Source organism: Varroa jacobsoni, unplaced genomic scaffold (genome assembly GCF_002532875.2).
Source record: "Varroa jacobsoni isolate VJ856 unplaced genomic scaffold, vjacob_1.0 scaffold_1274, whole genome shotgun sequence".
Lineage (NCBI taxonomy): Eukaryota > Metazoa > Arthropoda > Arachnida > Mesostigmata > Varroidae > Varroa > Varroa jacobsoni.
The window spans coordinates 559,482-579,953 of record NW_019214176.1 but is presented as its reverse complement, the minus strand read 5'-3'; the positions used below and the strand labels follow the sequence as shown (position 1 = coordinate 579,953).

The window sequence follows — 20,472 nt, the reverse complement described above, 5'->3', positions numbered from 1 at the left end:
CAATTTATCGCTTTAGCCATTTAAATGCCACGTCATATTCCTACGGTTCTAGACAAATATTTTACTTGCTCAAACCGGCTTGTTCTCAATATCTCAGTCTTTAAGAGCTAACGTACGATCGCTTATACCAAATACGTGGTGCACATTTAGCACTATTCTGCACACGGTGAAATGTTTTGATCTATAGTGCGCGGATCAACAGTGCACGCACGTTCAGGTTCATTGCTTGTACCACCAAGCATTTTCACGAACCCCAGATATAGTTAGACGCCACACTAAGCCAAAAAGCTGGAAAGCCGTATTCAAAATCTGTGTACATAGCATATGTTTCTCGTCGGCTCTGAATGGCAGGTGCCGATGATGTGGCATCACTTCTACAGATCCGTTACATACATAGAAAGCATATTGGCAAAGTATAATCACTGGGCATTTACTGCTCGTATAGCCAGGCAGGTGTATTTATAGCAGTTGGCTGGTTGCAACTCTTACTCTTCTAAAACGATGCCCATTATTAGCTATGGCATCGACGCATCCGGCCTTTCAACAAGCGTGCCGCACTAAGAAAGCTTACGGCAGAGCAGACGAAATAGACTAAATCAACAAACCCTTATATTTGTTTCATATTTGTATATATCAGACATGCACAAATACTTTGTTGATTTTCATATTATACAGCCCTTCTAGCCACACAACAATGAAAAACATGACACAATGAAAGTGAGGTATGACGGTGTCTTAACCTTCAGAGATCTCCCTTTAATGTAAACCTGATTGCATATGCTCACAATTCACGATTACTGCAATTACGCCAACCTACCGAAGTAGCTGGCTGGCTGTAAGGCTTTTGCGGAGGCGGCTTGGTGGATGGAAAAATCAGAAGGGCCAGAATAGCGATTTGTTGAAGAGAACCCCCGTGTCCATATAGCCGTGGTGAGACTAATTAAGGCAGGAGCCGTGCCCGCAAGAATCGTGTCAAACACGTGGGGCCTCAAAGAAGGACGTAAAAGGCTTTTTCAGTTGGCGACTCAATCTATTATATCCTCAATGCACTGGTTTGGTTTGCATCTGCAACGGTCATTTATGGGAAGCAAGACACTCTTAATACAAACTTGGCAGAATTCACTGCTGTTCAGCATTCAAGCTTATTCAGCATACGCTACCTTAATTCTGGAGGAGCAATCCCAAAGCAGATGAGCTTCATAGATTCTGAAAAGATTCGGAGAGCAACGGGAATGCAATATAAGAGGATACTGTGGCGAAGTAGTAAACCCGTGGGGGAATTTCACAAAACAATGCCAACTAGATCTTCAGCTTACGGAACGTCGGCGATAAAAAGCGATGGCTGTTCGGAGATTCGCTATATATAAAATATCTGTTAGATGCGGTAAAAATGGTATATAGGAGACACCTAGCTGGGAAATTATAGCACGAAAAGCAATAAAGTACCAAAAGGGAAGCAGTTAAATCGGTTATTAAATAAAATACAATCCAGAGCAGTCCTCAAACCAAGGCGGATTTTGAACGCCCCAGGAAAAGGCAGTTTCGAACGACTTGGTAAAGACGATGAGGCGGACTATCTGAGCAAAATCAGCCTAAAGCATTGATAGTGCGCACAGATCAGATTCTCCGCAATCGGGTGGGTTAGATGAACGAGGAGATTCAATTATTCGACATGGATAAGGCGCGCGCTGCAATGCGGGAAAGCTAACCGAGGTGATTCTGGCAGAGTGCTCCAGTAAACGCCCTCCAGATTTCCTATCAGTTCGTAGTTCTATCAAATGAAGATCTGAGTTAGCTGGGAATGGGATAAAGCCTAATGGTAACGGGCTGTAGATTGAGTGGGTATCATTCTGGCGAACCAAGTCTAAGTGTCCGGAAAAGAATCCCGCTCTGCCCGTGAATCTAACGATTGATACCAACCCGTTGGCGCACAGTAATGCATCTTCAACTTCTGCCGAAAAAAAATCAATCACAAACATCGTTTTCCTCTGTCGACAAAGTAATCCCTATCAAATAGGATGGAAGCTATCTAATTCCTGCGGTCGAACTATGCTATTTTTCCCTGAATCAGTTGCTGTATCACTACGTCCGATCAAAGTCTATAGTATCTTCTCGGTGTTCACGATCCCCTATATACACGTTCACCTGTATTATAAAAAGCGACAAGCAAATGGTATGCTAGGGAAGTAATAGAAAGCAATTCAGGGTTCTGTTTGGTAGCTCAGTTCAATGATAAATGTTTCTCTTTATTGTAGGTTTGTGGGCAATATTTTGGCCTCCTTATCGGCCCTACTTTGGTCGATTGCTAGATAACTACGTGTCTAGCACGTTCAGAGTCGCAAACGTTCATGGTCCAGGAGTAGCAGCGGCCGCAACCGGATTCGATCAGAGATATCCATTTGTGACATCTATTACACAATGGTAATAGGATAGGTGCTTTGGTGGTGATGCGGGCGTTGCTACTCCTTTCCTAACGAAAAAGGCAAAAATGCTTATAAATATTCGCCGTGGAAAGATCGTTTATTTAACCTCATTTATTCCGTATCCGCGAGAGCGAACCGTCCGCAGAATCACCAATCTGAATGTGCTGTTTGGTCATTTAGTAGACATCATATGTCGGTTATTTTTTTGCGTAAGTAACCACTCCATTTTATGTTCGATGAGAGACAGAAGTAATGTTTCTTTAGAGTGATATATTTTGCAAAACTCGCAAGGTTTTTCATAGAGGCGTACGTGACTGCAGCAGATTTGTAGAGTAGCTTGGTTACTGATACGGTTTTCCATTCTTATCGATGACGCATTTCCCACGCTTTACTACATAGCAGATGGCTGTAAATAAAAATGAGTCCGGTACGAATTTCTATCTTTGCACGATACTCTACCAAGCAGCTAGGCTCCTAACCTTAAAAAGCTCTATTTTCTAATTCCATGGTCTATTTTCTAATTTTTTTCGTATTTAGGGCACGACGGAACCTTGCGAGGCTTTCAGTACCAGGTATCAACAACCGAAAACCAATCACGACTCGGAAGAAGTATAACGAAGACCCTACGAAACGATTTCATAGAAATCGCAATTTGTACGCAGCCTCAGTTGAAAGGAACATCGACGCAAATAAATCGATCCGTTTACCCACGTCTCTTCGTTAAAACGCAGGTCTCGAAGTACTCAACTCTAAAAGTATTAGCCAACGAAGCCCTAATGGTTAGCAAGACATTGCAATTGGTAATAGATAGCCAAACTTTTGCCTCTAGAAGGGACAGCATGTCACAATAGATCACTGATATACACGAACGGTCCTTGAGGCAAATTGTGCCATCCAGTTCGCTCAAGTTAAATTCTCAATCTGAGATAGAGATGCTAAGATATAGATTTCCGTAGTAGAGATTACGTCCTAAATTGCGAAGGTTTCTGATCAATGCATTTGCTAAATACTACCCTCAAATGTAGATGGTGAAACAGGAAAATAGGCAAACATGCATATGCGATCGGTGTGGCCCCACCTGTGTGATAAGGTCATTGACTTAAGGCTTAACTACCTAACTTTGAACACAAAAAAAGGAATATGTACTCCCACAACGACTACACCCATCTGCATTCTCGCATAATATAAAATATAGAAAACCGTTAATGTTATAGTGCAAAGCACATGTGACAATTTTTTTTCTAGCAAATGATATATTTTACACTAAATAATAATTTATATAGCGGTGATCTTTATTACTTATTGAATGAACAAAGTAAATTCGCGTTTTCCACGTAATCGATATCCAGGAACTAGTGATTACGATATATTGGCCAAAAACAAAAAAGGTTCACGCGGCCAGATAGCCTGGTTCTGTGAAAAGCCTCACCGCTATGCTTCAGTCATGGCCTAGAGTAGAGTTGTATATTATCGCGGGTTCTTTTGTATTTAGGTGCGTGTGATATCTTAAAGATGACAATAGCTGGAGAAGGGTATCTTTTTGTCGATTCTTTGAGACAAGTAATCGATAACGAAATTAGCGGTGTTAAAGTAGCTCATAAATACACAGCTGTTGATAAGCTTCCTAAGCACTGTCCTTACTCTATGAATAATGAAAGGGCGCACATTTAGCAAACGATCGTTGTTCTACCCTATATGCTTTAAAGGCTCTGGACAACGCAATATAATAGGAGTGTAATAGCACACATAAGTCTTCCGGCGTAATCTAAACAGTCATTCTAGGTAATATTGTATGGCAAAAGACTTACGCCGTTGGACGATGCTCGTGCTGCTAAGAAGCGAGTGTCATTTATCTCTCAAAGCCGGAGATTCAGTATCGGACGGCCTGTCCTGTGTCTTAAGGCCATTATGACGGTGGCTACGTAAAACGAACATGCCTCGGAGGTCTCTACGATTTTCCTGGGTTTTATATTTCATTTTAATAGTTATAGCGTTGTATTATTATCTCAAGCGAAAAGCACTGGGTATCAAAAGACGAGAATCTTTGACGGAAAAGACTGCCTTAGGTAGACTGCGTGTCCAAGCAAAAAACGAATTGCTCACCGTATAATTCAACCAGAGACGATAATACAGAATTCCACTTGTTTTTGTAGGCAGACGCCCAGCGGAGACAGCTGTAGGCAATGCTAGCTGAACTTAATTTCCCAAGGTCGACCTTTCATTGAGAACAGGCCATTATCTGATAGCTATTGAAGATGCTGTTTAGCTGCATTGTGAGACTTTCGCGAACAATAGCGTTACAAGATCAGCTTTATTCTAATTACTGCTTTCTGCAATATTTATAGCTAGCGAAGAAAATTCTAGGGTTGGGAAATGTTGTTTGAAAGGCGTGTGTCCTTATTTACAAAGGCATGTTTCAGCCAGCCACTACAAAATGTTGTACTTTTAACCATAATTTGTCCACTAAAATAAGACATATACTTTATCAGCTTTCTCCGTGGCCGTAACCGGTGTTAGCAGGTCATGGTCACAATTCTCTCTACCTTTTAAGGTTGCTAATACATTCCTTCATGTACGATGATGGCTAGGTCGCAAATTTTTAGATATCTCAAATGAGCGGCCTGTGCCTTCAGTGCGCAGAAAATACACAAAAGAAACGGTGGCCCATGCCTTGTGGCATGGTTTCCTTGCGAACCCTAAGGCTGCTGTCCTCAACATATCTTTATAATAAGGCTCGGGGGAAGTTAACCTATGAGCAATCGAATGCACCCGTAAGACCAATTGAGAGTGATCCCTTCCGCGACGATCGTTCTCGGCCAGTAAGGTGTTTCAAAGCGTTAAGTATGCACCAAGTTCAATGGCCGGTACTGCACCCATTTTACATAGATCAATACCGCATGTCGTTATAGTCATAGGGACGTGTATCTGCTCAAAAGATTCGCTAACCATTATTAAATTTGTCTCTATTGCTTCAACCTTAGTCGGACGTAGATGGAATAACGATTTTGCTGTTGCTATGTTTTTTTACTTTTGTGTTTTCAACGCAGGCCTCTGTTGTAGAAATTAATAAACTTAAACACAACGCATAAGCATACGTCTGTCAGCATCCCATGGGGTGGGAATAGAATCATGAAAAAAGCATAGAAATAGGCAAACTCAAACGCCGGAACTCTATTGGACGATGGTGCAATGCAGGGTACTATTTGCAACTAGATAGTACTTTTGCACCGTATGGAGAGAAAATGTCGTATTTTTCTTGACAGATGGCTCCTGGTTTAGGTTGCCAACGCAAGCTTGGCGCGCACAAGAGTAGATGACAGACAACAGCATTGTGGAGAGAGAAAATGAAATTTCATGCATGATTGAGCAAGAAGAGTGCCCGACCGCGTGACCCCGTATACTCTCGCCGCTGCCGCTTTTAGGGGGTTTGTTCAAACACGGATAACTTTAATTAGAAAATACGCTAAGAAACTGTAAATTCAATAAGGCGACGCTAGGAGAATGGGTCAACGGTTAAACTGCAACAGACTTTTTTATTTCCTAAATTTGGCTAAGTATACTGTAATTACAGAAACTTATTATTTCTTTTTTTTTTTTTAGAGTTTACCTGAGCTAATAGTTTGGTCGTCAAATGTCTATGTAAAACCGGAAGTAAAACGGATTTTTAACAAAAAAAAAGGCGAAAAAAGAGAACGTAAAAGAACGACCAGGTTCAGCAAACTACGTTCGATTAATTATGCTATTTATTATATGACATACAATATGCTAACGGAGGCTTTGACACGTAATTCCGTATTGAATTGACCTGGTCTAAGTTCAAGTTGTAATTACTATAACGCGAACAGGATGAATGTTACTAGCTGCTGAAACAGGTCACTTTAGATTTTTTATGTGAAAACTTACTATGCATATCGAAGTATTACTTCAAACTCTTGTTAATCACTGCACATGTTTAGCTTATCCGGTGTTTTGATATATTGAAAATACATGATGTAGTCAGAAAGGGTATTACTGAACCAGAGGTCAGTTATTTTTAAAAGTGTTTTTCTCCTCTGGATCGCATCATGTCACCAAGCAAGGCTTTTACCTCGTCGCCTCCCGCTAAATTAGTTAAGAAAATGCGTTTGCATAATACAAGAATGGTAAGCCAAAATGATTTGCGGAGGTTTGGATATTTACCCTCTGGACTTTCGAATTGAAGCAATGCTAAAAACGATAATAACTCGTCAGTATCAACACGAAAATTAAAATAATTACTTAGAAACCATATACAAACATACTAATAGAAACAGCAACTGATACGGTTCTGTGGTGTTTATGTATTTAACATAATCTTGTCTAACGAATGCTCAAGAGGACACAATTGTCCCAAAACTATAGGTGATTTTGCGAATCATATATCGAAATCAAAAAGGCTCGACTTCAGCCCCCAGGTGACGTTAGGTAATATGATTTCGACCTGACTGAGTGCCAATCATCAGTTTTTCAAGTAATTAATTAACAGAAAACGTTCAGCTGCTATGAGAAAATTTACCCATAACAAGCCGGTGTCAGCATTGACGGTCCTTCAATAGTACGAATAAACTAACTGCATGATTTATATATTAATCAGCCCGCCGAGTAAGGAAGCGTTGTTGAAGGGAGGCATTATATTATCAGTTCGCTGGCAATATCGTATGCAGAATCACGCGAACCCATATGGCTCTGATGGAATAGGATATGCCATGCTGAAGGCTGTGCATGACTAGTGCGCCAAATCGTCGGTTAAATCATTGAAGACTTTTTGGTGCAGCAAAAAGAACAACAAAAGCTACCTTATCACTCAAAGATAGATTCCACTGCGTGTTGGGTGCGCCGTCTTAATTTCACAGTGTTTGTTTAGGCCTCGTTACCAAAACACTGATAGTACAATCACAAGCTATGACATCATACGGTAATGATAATTATGCTGATCGTTTCGCTCATACAATCGACACTCAGTGTTTTCTGTTTATACGTGCATCGGTACATTCATAACCGTTTCCTTTTACGCTATTCGGGCACTATAACGGTTATATTGCTCGACTTGCCACTACATCAGCAATAGGTTACTTGCCCCTTTTGTCTATGATACCGGCCCATGTCGGACGTAATCTATTCAGCCCTGCCTTGTGATTATAATTGCTAAATGCTATAATATTATTATCACTGCTACTATTCAACCGCCGTTGCCAACTGGCAAGAGGAAAACGAATACGGTCGTTCGGGAAGGCGAAGGCAACGGCGGATTAATGCGCGAGACGAGATTAGATACGCATAGTGGCCCCTCACGGGATCACGGGCTCTAATCATAGGTTAGTCCCAGTTAACAGCAATGATTTTGGCAGAACGCTGTTGTAGTTACCCATCAGATTACTACTGCTACGTTAATGAATACTGCCGACGGCGGAATGTGTTCACGTTTGCAGTGTCCGAGCGTCCTGGACGATCAGATCGTGAATGTTAATGTGACGAAATGGCTAAGCGAGAAAGCCCACTAAAAATTAAAATGGAACCCAGTTACGAAGCAGGTAGGCGGATAGCGTCCCAAAATATCAACTGCGTTAACCAACTAATCCATATCCGCTTGGTATGGTAAAGAACTTCAACTGACATGTAGGATTTTACACAGTAAAAGGTCGTTTTATGTGTAAAGCTCCTATCGTTTTTTTTTTCTATTATAGCCCATTTTCAGATGATGTCGACACGCTGTGTCTAGATTTGTACCCCGTGGGAAAGATTAATCCAGCATCGAAGTTCTATCATAGCTATACATCATTGACTTGGTAATGCATCGCGGTTCTGTCTCGGTCTTCGGACAACTCATAGTGTCTCAGGACACAGAGAATATTTTTTAATGTTAAATTTAATTCACTCGACCACGGCTCGGCTTTGTCCGGTGTCGTCATACGTTGCCATGGGAAGCATGCAGTGTCCTGTGATTTGACGTGGTCTATTGGGGTCAGCTTCGTTTACCCATTTTTAACTAAGTTTTATTGTGTAACAATGGCCGTTGAAGTGCAGGAGTCACCCGGCATGCTTGAAATGTCGTTTGTTAGCGATGGACGGTTAATTTTGTATCGGCAAGGGTGATTTTCGAAATTTTCTACAATTGATATTCGTGACAAACGTGGCGTGGGGTTAATCGCCTCTATCGCTTAACCGAGAGAATTTACTTTGTACTGACAATCGTTCAAACCTCTGGCCTATGCTTCGTAATTATAGATCGACGACGTCAAAACTGGGAATCATGTTTCGCCCGTTGGATCTGAATTTTCCCGAGTAATCAGTTCGCTCAGCGGCACCCAGAGATTCCAACAATATCCTTTGCTCTGGCCAAAAAATGGCTCATCATTTACAAAACACGTGGCTTTTTTTTTGTCCGCTTAATCTTTCTGTATGTTATGGATTATTCCTTTTTCTGAATTACTAATGTGCTTCACACTTGATAGCGTTCAGAGCGAGGCTCTGAGGTCTTAAAATCCCCTAAAAGTTGAAATTTTTCTACAATATTCAGTTAATTACGAATTATTGACTAAAGTTATTGGTACATTTTAAAAGTACTTGTTCTACAACTGCTTTGCAATATTCTCGATGGAAACTTTGTAAGAATAAAATGACCTCGAGCTAAAAGGATGCCTTGGAGTGAATCTTACTTTTTTTATTTCGTCATTGGCGAGCTTCAAACAAAGCTTAGATCGTTTGAAGCAATTATGGGCCCGTCTTACGTAGCGGTGGTTCCTGGGCGGATGAAAAACACCCACGGATGGTGAAAATAAGCATGAATTTTATGTATAAACACATAGATTATAAATAATAATAATAATAATAAAGAAACGTCTTCACAAACATTGTCCTGGAACACTTCACTTGAAGTTGTGATGTTCAAGGGTAACAACATAACCTATAGGAAAAAAAAAATGGTTACTAATATCCTAGTGAATGGATGCCGTTTTCGTTTTCGGTACGCTCGAAATATGTCTAACTCTAACTGATTATATTAATTAGTATAATTCAGCTCGTTTATTTGTCCTACTAGCGATCTATTTAGAATTCAAAATAGGTTCAAGAATGAAATAGTGAGTTGACAGAACCCTTATATTCAATTAATTCTGAGCACGCATTTATTGCAGCGAAGGACTACACTGGGCCGTTCTTGATCTGTATGGCCTAATAGACATGTCTCAGGGAAGTAGGTAAATTCCGTCGTAAGTCACGAGCATGATATTAAAGATAAGTAGCGTAGCATTATGGGTTTCTGAAACTGATACTATTGTTGTAGAAATAGAATTGCACTCCATCAGTACAGCTATGCCAGCCATACCCACATAGGTTAGGTTATATATAGGTGTCACTGTTATTATTGGGTTCGCGAGAACAATATTTGGATGTAGATATACATACGTCGGCCAATGGGACTCGAGCGGCCCGATGATCGTTGGAGGAAAGGCGGAATGGCTATTTACCGACTGCGCCAGCTAAAATCCATGAAAGGGCAGTGCACGGTATTTAGGGAAACGCAGCAACCTCTTCTAGTGCTATGTATAAGTATACCAAAACGACGACTGGCATCGAGTACGTAAACTACGTAACTCTGTTGACAAATAATAAGAATATTAAGAAATGCATTATTTTTGATTATGATTTACGTGGCTATGAAGGTCTAGAAGGACTATGTTGATGAAAAATGTGTCTCTATCACGTTACAGAGACTCTGCTTGCCTAACGATTAGACCGCCATTATTTGTCTTTCCTATCGAGCCTTGTCCTATTATTGCACAAGTCAGCCGCACTATTTCTCCAGCGCGGGCCGATTCAATGTGTGGAGCGCGGCCCGGCACCTGATTCGAACTGTTCTGTCGAAAACGGAAAACGATCGATTAAAAATGGGCCGTCCGGGCACCGTTAGTGCAACCTTTATAGTCACTGAATCTCTCGTTTAACTTAACGGTGTTATTTATGTAAAGCTTTAGGTAAAACCAACATCCGTGGTGAGAAACAGTTGCAACACCTGAACGAAACACATCATCTATAAAACTCATATCAGTGTGTCGGGGAAATTTCTCTATATTTTATGCGAACTATTTATAGTATACAGACAAGAAAATAAATATATTCTAGGTGCTTGTTGGGATTTTTCAAGTTGTATGTTTCTCATGTTCATAACTAGAATGGCCGAAAATTGGACTAGTTCTAAGCGAAGAACACTTACACACCCTTAAGATGTACACTTTCTTGTCAATATAGGTTCTAAGACTCCTAGGCTTAAAATTAATTTTGCATAGTCTGTCTGTTCGTGCCGATAACCCCCTGCGAATATATTAACATGCACCCTTCAAGTGATCAATGAAGTTTTAACTACAGTTGAGCGCCCTCACTGAAACGTGCTTAGAGCTTAGCTAATGATGCTACGCGTAGATGATGCGCACAGCTAATATGGTAACCAATAGGTGAGAGACTTCCGAATGGCTTAACGATATTAGCTATGAAGAACGCGATAATCTCTTAAAACTGCATAGATCAAATCAACTTTAATTCCTACGGAACTGAATGTATTATATATACAACAGAATCATATATATATACCGGCTTTGTACCGGCTTAAGTTGTTCCTGTAAGAGGCAACTGATAACTAATGTTGTACTTGCGTTCGCGTTTCAGTTTGTTAAAACACGTACCGCACTCAGACCAGGGCTAATGCAATGACTGGCTCCGGACTTACTCCTGAATCCTTCGTTTATCCAGCTGGAACGGGCTCTGATTACAAACGTGTATCACGCACATCCATTGTAGAGCTCAGGTAGGTTCATACAAGCCGTTGCCAATTTTCCTTACAAATCCTCCCCTAAAATTGTTTTGCCTAAATATACGTAGTGAGCATGGCCTATAGTTCGTCGATGTGATGACAACTTTGACACCACAAAAATCATACCCAACATAAAAAAGGACTAATTAAGATAAAAAAGGATAAGAAAGGAGAATAAAAGATATGAACAAATTGAAACTGAGATAAGATAAAGCCAACACTACGACTAAAACATCGAGTGAAAGACAATTTGAAGAGCACTAACAAAGCTTCTCGAAAGCATAAAAAAACTTTTTGGCCATTGTTCAGGTTCCTCATTCTACGCATAAAAACGCTGACTTCTAACTATTTAGACTATTTAAACGTTTTTTTTTGCTTAATCTAGTTGAAAATTATCTTATTTATAACATTGTCTGCTTTGTCTCCCTAGTAAAACGAAGAGCTTTTTGGGCTATCAGCAGATAAAGGAACCAATTGACTCCAAACTACAGGTCTAATGAAACGTTACACAATGACCGTTGAACTGTTTCGTTTCTTAATATTGTTCTGGTAATGTAAAACGATTTATTTCGGCAGAGAAACGGAAGTTGCTCATCTCAAGTAGTTAGTAAAATATACGATTACAATATGATCATTATATAGAAATGGGAAAAGAAATGGAAAAAAAAAATTGCCAGTTTTCCATGTAAGCAAAGGCTAACTATAAAAAACGAGATGCCCTATTCTTGAGGACCCGACTAGTTCCAGTTCAGCTTCGGAGCCAGTGATTGGCTACTGTTAGAGCTTATTTCTATTTTGTTTTTGTAATTATTGATTCGAAACTTTGGGCAGTTCAATCAGATGTTTATTCTGCTAGATCTAAAAGACAGTGCTACAGCGTAAACTGACAACAGCCGTTCTATACGCATATCGGATAATTTCGCTATTTTCGTCCATCTTGAGCCCCGTTTGATTCGGCCGGGTCGAACAGACCTGCCCAGTTATACGTATCTGACATCCTTTCTTCGATTTCGAGGAATGGCAGCAGCCAAAGAAAAGCAAGGGTTATTTGCAAATAGCTTCGTAAGCATTGCCAGCTATGAATTGCTGGAGTATTATTGCGTGGCACGCTAACACACATCGACACGGGTGGTTGGTCGAGGATGGTGACTTTGTAGTAATTCCACTGTCAACTAATTGGAATTATTGTTCAGACGATAAGTTGTATCAGGTAAGTTCAACCTCAAAATGTACAATAATGCGCATCCTTATGTAAATAAACAACCATGGTAGAGATATCGGTTTGTCTACGCCAATATGGCTTCGATTTTAACGTCCTACAATTAAAACTATTCCGGCGCTGAACGGATTCAGTAATAGTTACAATTAACGGCGAGACGCCGTGCGTAGAGGCGCTCGAATAACATTTTTCAAGATTATCCGTTCTCTTTAATATCGTATTGGTTGTACTAAAGTGGCAGTTTGAATTCAGTGCTTCAAAAACAGAGACTCGACCTCACGGTAACGTCCTAGAAGGTCTACTCTGCAAGTTAACAGGAAATAATATATTTCATGAAGGAAAAGACAGAAAATATATCGCCAGTCATTGAGTCTATTTATAGACGAGGCTCACATAAATTCATGGTATCACTTCAAATGAATCTTTTCAGTTACTTATGCTCGGAGAGATTTATGATCCAACAGTACAAACAGATCATTTCATTATCTACAGATAAATCATCCATTATGCCGTAAAAGAAGAATTTGCTTCTGCTTTCCTCATTGTATCATTGTGTAGACAAGACACTAAACATGTTCCATCGCACTCTATTTGCTGCTTCATTGTACTGACCCATTAGTAACGTCGTATTAATTTATTTTATTTAACAATATAGCGTATTTAACAATAACTGGCGCAGTCGCCGGAACTTCCCCGGTCAAAGCAGAGGATTGTTATCTAAAGTTTCGCGGACGCGGTCGCATTGCCGACACGCGAGTCATCGTGGCACACGAAGTAATACGTTCTTTGTCGTTTCAATGGCAGAGCGATCCTGTCTGTTGTGGTATCGCAATGGGTAATTCTGTTTGCTTGCCTATCTGTAGATGGGCCTATGTGTGAGGGTTGAGTAAAAGCCGAGAAGCAAATTATAACTGGGTGTGTTTTTATAACTATGATACTATAAACTTTCAGTAGCCACTTTGTTAAACTCTATCGGCTTTTATTTGCGGTGCCCAATTTGCGAACGCTAGTACCTCTGATGCGTTCCTATTTCCATGTATAATCCAAGTCTGTGCAATCAATATGTATACATGAAATTCAGCAATGTCGCCATTTCAAACTTCCTGCCACCTGATGTTGTATGACAATGCGTTAGACTCCCCGAAACAGCTCACCAGCAGTAAGTTAGGCCTACCTCAAGTTACCTGTGCCCTCGTGAACGTCATGCACGAGCATGTAGCTCGTGGGCAATCTTTATGATCGTGTTCGCGACAGCGTTCTGGGTACACAGGAAACTGTCCTACGAATGGGGTATTGAAAAATGCTAATAATTAGAGAATACTGCCAACGTGATGAAGCGCGAGAAAGATCTCAGTCAACGTGTGACTCTGACTACTGAGAAATTTCGAGAGAAACAGCGCCAATGATCAATGTAAGACAGTAGAGGGCTAAACGAGAGTAGCAGTTAAAAACCGAAGCCTGCTTGTTGTATGTAGCTTGTTTTGATTCGAAGGGACACATCAAAGATAGCCATATATCTATATACATATGTGGGGCTCTATGGAGCAAAACTATGCTTAACGCTAGCCATTGATTGATTCGCATGGTCCTACATAGTGGGATTTTGTGGACCAGACTTTGTGGGGCTACGCGGTCCACTAATGACTTCGTGAAAAAAGTCTGTAATTGCTAAGCTAAGGAAGTTAATTTTTTTTTTTAAATTACTTGCTGCACAGTTAGACAGGTCAAAAAATTATGTTGCGTGTATTATAGGTCCTAACACTAAGTTTTGCAATGCAATGTGGGGTCCAGGTAGCCATCCACGAGTTGCATCTCGTTCCAAAATTGAGAGACACAGTACGTACGACTGTTCAATACTAATTTGATCGCAGCACGCCGAAATAATTATCATCGTTATGGGTTATTATCGTAACTACTCAGGATAAATTTCGACCTATGATCATGATCATTGGCAATGTAATGCCGGCATGTAGATGAATGAATGCAATCACATGTAACATATTGTAGGCAGCAATGACATGTAGCATAACGTGTGCGAAGCCACGAAGTCCTAATTGAAATTGATAAACAGAGTTCAATTGTACTTTAATGCTACCTGGCTCTCGACATTTTGTTGTAGAATTGGAATCGACCCTATCCGACGCTATACATGTCCGAAACGCGATAACCTGTATGCCTTCCATGAATGGAGGGTCATGTCGTTTAGCGTAAGGTAACGACTCTTATCAAAAATAGAGCGTATTGCTTTTCAAACAGTAAACTTTTCAGTAACACTAAACGTTCGTAATTCGCTAACCTTCTAAACCAAAGAAAAGGTCCCCTAACACAAATTTCAATTAATTTAGAAAGTTTTGAAGCTGCAAGAGAATTGAGACTTTAAACCAGTGTTCTATTGATAGAAAAGAACGTGTCACTCTCGAATAGTGCCTGCCTCATGCAGCCCCCATTCCCCCTCCTACCCAGTGTCAATTTTCTATCACTAACTTCAGAGCGCTCACTTGATAGATACTTGTGTGTTTATATATTTGTCGTAATACTGATGTGTACAGCGACCGTAGATGCATTCCGTCATTATTTTACGCGGCCGGTGGTATCTTGGGGTCCTGTGAGATATTACCACTTTAGCCTTGTCGTACAAAGCGAAAAAATGAGTTTTGCGATGTTTGATCGGCTCCTCTTCGAACCGATTGTTGTCAGTTTTGTAACGGGTAGATTATGCGTATTTTAGGAAATACACAACCCGAAGGTGCCTGCTGTTCGGGCCCGGTCAACGCAGGCACAAAAGATTGTCCTCATCCATCCATATAGCTTATCGGTTTTCAGATTTAGTAGTTACGCTCTGCGAAGATGGCAGCCGGATCAGATGATTCAATTAACAAGTGAAGCAAGACGGCCACAACTGAAACAAATAGACGAGGACAGATTATATAATTTTTATATCTAAGTATAGTATTCGTATATTAGATTTGCCGATTGCGTTCAAGCTCTAAGTAACGTTTTGCTTCTCACCAGCCTGTTAGTTTAAATCCGATAGCCAAAAATTATTTTAAAAAGCAGTAGTCGAAAACAACAAAATTATTTATTGGTGGGTAATGCAGAGTGTTACAGATTAGTCTAATACGAACTCTGCTGCCGGTGTATCTACGAAGTATTGCCATCTTATCTCCTATTATAGGTCTATGGTGTCTTTTCTATCGGTGCCAATATCTGTTGGGGACCCATACTCTCCATGCATCACAATCGCAGCGTACTGCTTTATCAGGTGCCTCTGCTAAACTGCCGCCGGAACGCTATCGATAGTTCCGTGCCACTTTTTAGTGACAATATTTTAGCAGCATTTTTAGCGACTACGCGACCGCCTTCAGATCATTGGCCGGAGCGAAATCTCTCTGTCAAATCTGGTAAAGCTTGCCGTAGTGGTATCTTCTCATTATTTTGCACTTTGCCTGCGCCGAACGTCGACACACGAGTCGATCGATATTTCTACGTAGTTACTGGGGGCATTTTGTAAGCCCACAACATATACAAACCACCTAAATCGAAACAATTACTAACTTAGCTATTCCATTTTTTTAGCATTCATTCCATATCTATGCATGTGATGGTTTCCGACTGTGCTGAGTCTACCGTGAGTACAGTGACCCTATCATGAGGCGCGCACGGTGAAGAAACTAAGAATTTCGTATATCGAATGAAGGTAAACACGTTCGACTGACATCGGCTGGTCTTGTTCGCTACTGATGTACATATACGTCACTGTGAAGCCACAAAAGGCTTCAAAGTATTAGGCGGATTGTCGCAATTACTAAGCCTATTAACTTCCGTTCTGACATGGCATGGGCTTCACGAGAAAAAATCGGCAGTAGGTTACTAAGCGACACCGACTAGAACCAGCTGGTTCAAGAGGCCATTGATATTTCAACCATCGATAGAGTTACAAAGGCGGGCCCGTTTGCCCCCATGTCATTTCTAAGTAAAGACTATTCATTCTGCTTGTCTAGACGGTTTTAATCTCGACAATCAGCATTTAAGCTTAGCTACATAGATGATGTATATATATACATATATATATATATATATATATATATATATATATAGAGTAAACAACTAAAGAGTATTCAACTTCATAAATTGACTCGATGGTTACCACCCATTGACGCAATTGTTGAAGCATGTAACAGTGGAGGGAGATTTTCAATGGAAACATATTGTTCTATGCTTGTCAGAATGGTCTTGATAAATTCATTTCAAACTGCTACTATATGTAATATAGCCATTAAATATAATATATAGCGAATAATATCTTTTAGTTGAATTATCTCAGTCTCTAATAAAAGGATGACGGTGAATCTTTAATAAATTTGAATTCATTATATATATATATATAAGCCATTGAATGGTTTTCTTTCTTAGCTAATCGATGACGATGTTACATAATAGACCCCTTAAGCATGGTAAGTTGTCTTGCTCTCGATTAGAGGTGGGGATCCGTAGCGGGACTTTGTCGTAGTTTAGGTGACAAAGAGTCTGTATTTAATCATCAATGGTAGCCAGAATCTTGCTGTTTAGCGTAAGCTGGATGTTGTACACTTCGTATTCGCCAGTTTGCTAGAATTAAGTAGAAGCATTGTTGTATTCAAAAAGAATTAGATACAATATTCATTATTGAAGATTTTATATTAATCCCCGGGAAAAAGTTGCTTCCTCAGGGAAAACTTCTATTTGTCGATATCGTTACAGACGAAGGTGTGGAACACGCTGCCTTATGCCTTATAAGTGACAAAAGAAACATCATAACCGAGTATATCTAATATTATATGGATCTCTTAACGACATTAGGTCTAGGTCCTGCATGTCCCCGTTAGGCCTACAAAGAAAATTAATTTGTGCAAGGTAACAATATATGTGAAGAAAATTGATAGATCGCGCTTACGCTAGTCTACGGCACTTCCTTTCATTTCAGCTTGACGAAAGAATCGAAAACCACTTGAGAATGCCGAGTGAAAGTGAACTCTTAAAAATGGTATCTGTTTAAGCTATCGAGATCTACTGCCTATGCAAAACAGTAGACATCGTCCGATTCCAAAATTTTGGAATTAAATCACTTTTTTTTTAAAAATATATTTTTATAATTTTTTTTTTTAGGCTTATGGAGAGTAATCGTTAGGAATCGTATTTATAGATGGTATTACATTTAACTAAGCTTACGCTAATAATTTGATTCATTATATTCGCTAAACGGAACACGAACCCCATATAGATAAGTAAATGGAAATATCCATTGACATTATCAGTTATTTGTGAATTCGGAATAAGTACTTATGCAATACATCCGGCTTCAAATGGCCTAACAAAAAGTTATTGCCTTCACTATAACAGCATCAGCTCAAAAATAAAAACCAATATATATATATATATAAGATGCTGCTAACAGTCGAATTTCTTTGCTGCTCTTCCAGCGCACTTCATTATTGGCCAGGCCGAAGCGGACAGGCGATATACCCTGTTAGCAGTCCTTTTTATGACCTTTCAATAAGGCCCAGACGTATATTTCTGTGCGACCAAAGGATCATCTTTGCAGTTGTCAGTGAGTATAAAAGTATGTACCGTATTCCTGGCCAGTAAACACCATTTGAAAATTCGTAGAAGATAGCTCGAACGCTGTTCTCCTTCGAGTGACGTTAATGCCAGATTAAATTTTCATAGGGAATGCCTCTAGGCGTAAAAATATAGAATATACATTTAACCCAGCTGTGGGCTTACTTTTCGTATCATAAGCCTACCAGACTCGTACCCTTCACTTGCCCCATTTGTATCGACCAGGCCGTGTAAAGTCTAATGTCCCATCATGTGGCATTGCGACGGCCGTCGTCTTTTCCCCGTTCACTATCTACTCGTCCTATGCTGTATTTTCCGCGCAATTGCGTCTCTCTCTTTCTCTCTGTATTGAGTTCGTTTCGTCCTGACCTAATCGTGAAGCGATTTTTCTGTGTTTCTTATTTTCAACATATTACAAGTGCAGTGATCGGCCGGTTTTGTTCATGTACCGCTTACCTCTTTTTCGGCTTTTGGCGACGGTCGGTAGGCAGACGGCGTTCCTCTACATCAAAATTGTATACACGCGTCGTAGTACTGGACGTATCAAATGTAAAAACGAGCTAAAAAAAGGGGTCGTCGCCAATTGAACGCGAAACTTTGTCACTAATGCACTAGTACTTCTGACAGTTGATAGCCACTTGGTGTCTCTGGGATACTTGCGCGTCGATGCTCATTCTGACGTTTTCCACATAGCACTATTGGTACGGCTATTAGCTTAACACTGTCATTTCGTTTTTTCCATGAAAGGTGCCTACGGCCGTAACCACCTAGTCCTAGCCTCACTTTTGCAGTACTCCTGTATTCCAGCTTCAGGCACTTGTTACATTTAGGCAGGGCCGCAATCGAATGGCCACACTAAGTGAATGCCAGATTCAGGTCTTCGCTTCGATTGGATGGGGACAGACGATGTGGTCATTGGGGTACTGCAAATTAAATACGTACTTGCATGTACGGAGTATGCTACACGGACAAATGGAGGTAATAACAGGTTCGATAAGCTAGTGAAATCGTTAGTCCTTTCCATTTCGTCCTACAGAAAAGATCGATTTATTTCGATACGCGTACGTGGAGATAATAGAAATGTGCATGTGAAACCCGCAACATAATAACAATAACATTCACGTATGTTCTCTGTATATCCAAGTATTCAGGGGGTGCTGTGCCCTACATGGGGCACTGTTATGAATTGAATACAAGAAGCAATATGTTTGGAAGCAGGCACACTTCTTATTGCGCCTATATTGTTCGATGAATATAAATTTAAGAAAGGAAAGCAGATATATAGAGGACGAATATCTTCGAAAATATCAAGCGTGTATACGGCTACATTTTTTTCTTAAATATGTTCATTTAATTGTGTATAAACATCTCCATAAACGAGTTTAGTTATTCTCCAAGCGCTTGTTTGCTCAGGGACAAATAAATGATGGCGCGCCGTTCTATGAGCAGAACTTTATGCGGGGTTATTTTAGCTAAAAGTTGTCAGTTCCTTGTAAAAAAAAAAAGCTTGACACTGCTAGGAAGATATCAATGTTTACAACGCTTACCTTCAAAAGCAAATTCAGTTCTAAATATCAAATATATTTCGCTTTTATATTTAACGTAGTCAGTTTAACTTGAACATACCCAACTCGTCTTATTAAATCCTAAATCACCTAGTACGTTAAGCTGTATGATAAGATTAGGACTCTTGCTACTTTGACAGTTGGTACAAGAGAACTGAGATTAAGTTATGTGAGGGTCGGCGGGCCTTTATCGAACCTATATATTCGGAGTGAAAATACGCGAACGAGCTAATAGGCTCATGCAAAGGAAAGCTTTTTCAATCGCTGATACAGCCTACGTTTGTGTAATGAGTGAGCCCTGTATGACATGCGACAAGGCCTAAACGACGCTGGTCGTTTAAATCAATGCTGTTTCACCGCTAACAATCACAAAAAAAGTAGCAGGTACAGCTTTATTCAGCCGCCAACGATGATCATCAACATTGCGGCATGTACTGAAGCCGCGCGGCTCGCCGTTTCGTGAGCCGACACAGCACGCCGCCATTGAGTATATCTAGCTAATCACCGATCGAAATCGTTTAACGTCTCACGGAAGCTCTTCAAATAGCATGATTAACTAGCTTAATTTTCGAATAAGTTACGTATGTAACTTATCAATGGTTTTAGATCATGCCAGAGTGTGCCAGGGTGTGCCTAGAAGGGACCTGAAGTCCAATCATTCGAATTTTATTAACGCCATTGGTGAACATAAGGAAACCCCTAACCAATGGGCGCGTTATTGTATGTACCACCTAACCTTATTATCAGGCCGATTTATAATTTGTGATGTTAAGACAGATCCATAGAAACCTTGAGCTCAAATCTGGTGACAGTCATATATATATATATATAGGTAAATCAAAC

At 40.2% G+C, this 20,472-nt stretch overlaps 1 protein-coding gene and 3 long non-coding RNA genes across 8 annotated transcripts in view; 2 read left to right on the top strand and 2 right to left on the bottom strand.

The window, feature by feature from the left end:
• Positions 1-2,489: 2,489 nt before the first annotated feature.
• Positions 2,490-4,649, bottom strand: LOC111268309 (uncharacterized). Its single transcript, XR_002685153.2, has 2 exons — positions 4,232-4,649; positions 2,490-2,829 (listed from the first exon to the last, which is right to left on the bottom strand). It is a non-coding gene; the product is annotated as an uncharacterized LOC111268309 (long non-coding RNA).
• A 3,042-nt stretch (positions 4,650-7,691) lies between these two features.
• LOC111268304 (uncharacterized) overlaps positions 7,692-20,472 on the top strand; it is a 37,679-nt gene continuing 24,898 nt past the window's right edge. For 2 of the 5 annotated variants that reach the window (XM_086971658.1, XM_086971655.1), the window contains exons 1-3: positions 7,692-7,972; positions 11,103-11,241; positions 17,926-18,053. In XM_086971658.1, coding sequence (XP_086827784.1) covers positions 11,144-11,241; positions 17,926-18,053 — 226 coding nt within the window. In that variant the 5' untranslated portion in view covers positions 7,692-7,972; positions 11,103-11,143. Of the gene's footprint in view, positions 7,973-11,102; positions 11,242-17,925; positions 18,066-20,472 lie in introns of all 5 variants that reach the window. The other 3 variants (XM_086971656.1, XM_086971657.1, XM_086971659.1) reach the window with 3 other exon arrangements.
• Positions 11,251-16,859, top strand: LOC111268305 (uncharacterized). The gene is made up of 2 exons (XR_002685148.2): positions 11,251-12,457; positions 16,043-16,859. It is a non-coding gene; the product is annotated as an uncharacterized LOC111268305 (long non-coding RNA).
• LOC111268306 (uncharacterized) lies at positions 12,821-19,550 on the bottom strand. The gene is made up of 2 exons (XR_002685149.2): positions 18,521-19,550; positions 12,821-15,365 (listed from the first exon to the last, which is right to left on the bottom strand). It is a non-coding gene; the product is annotated as an uncharacterized LOC111268306 (long non-coding RNA).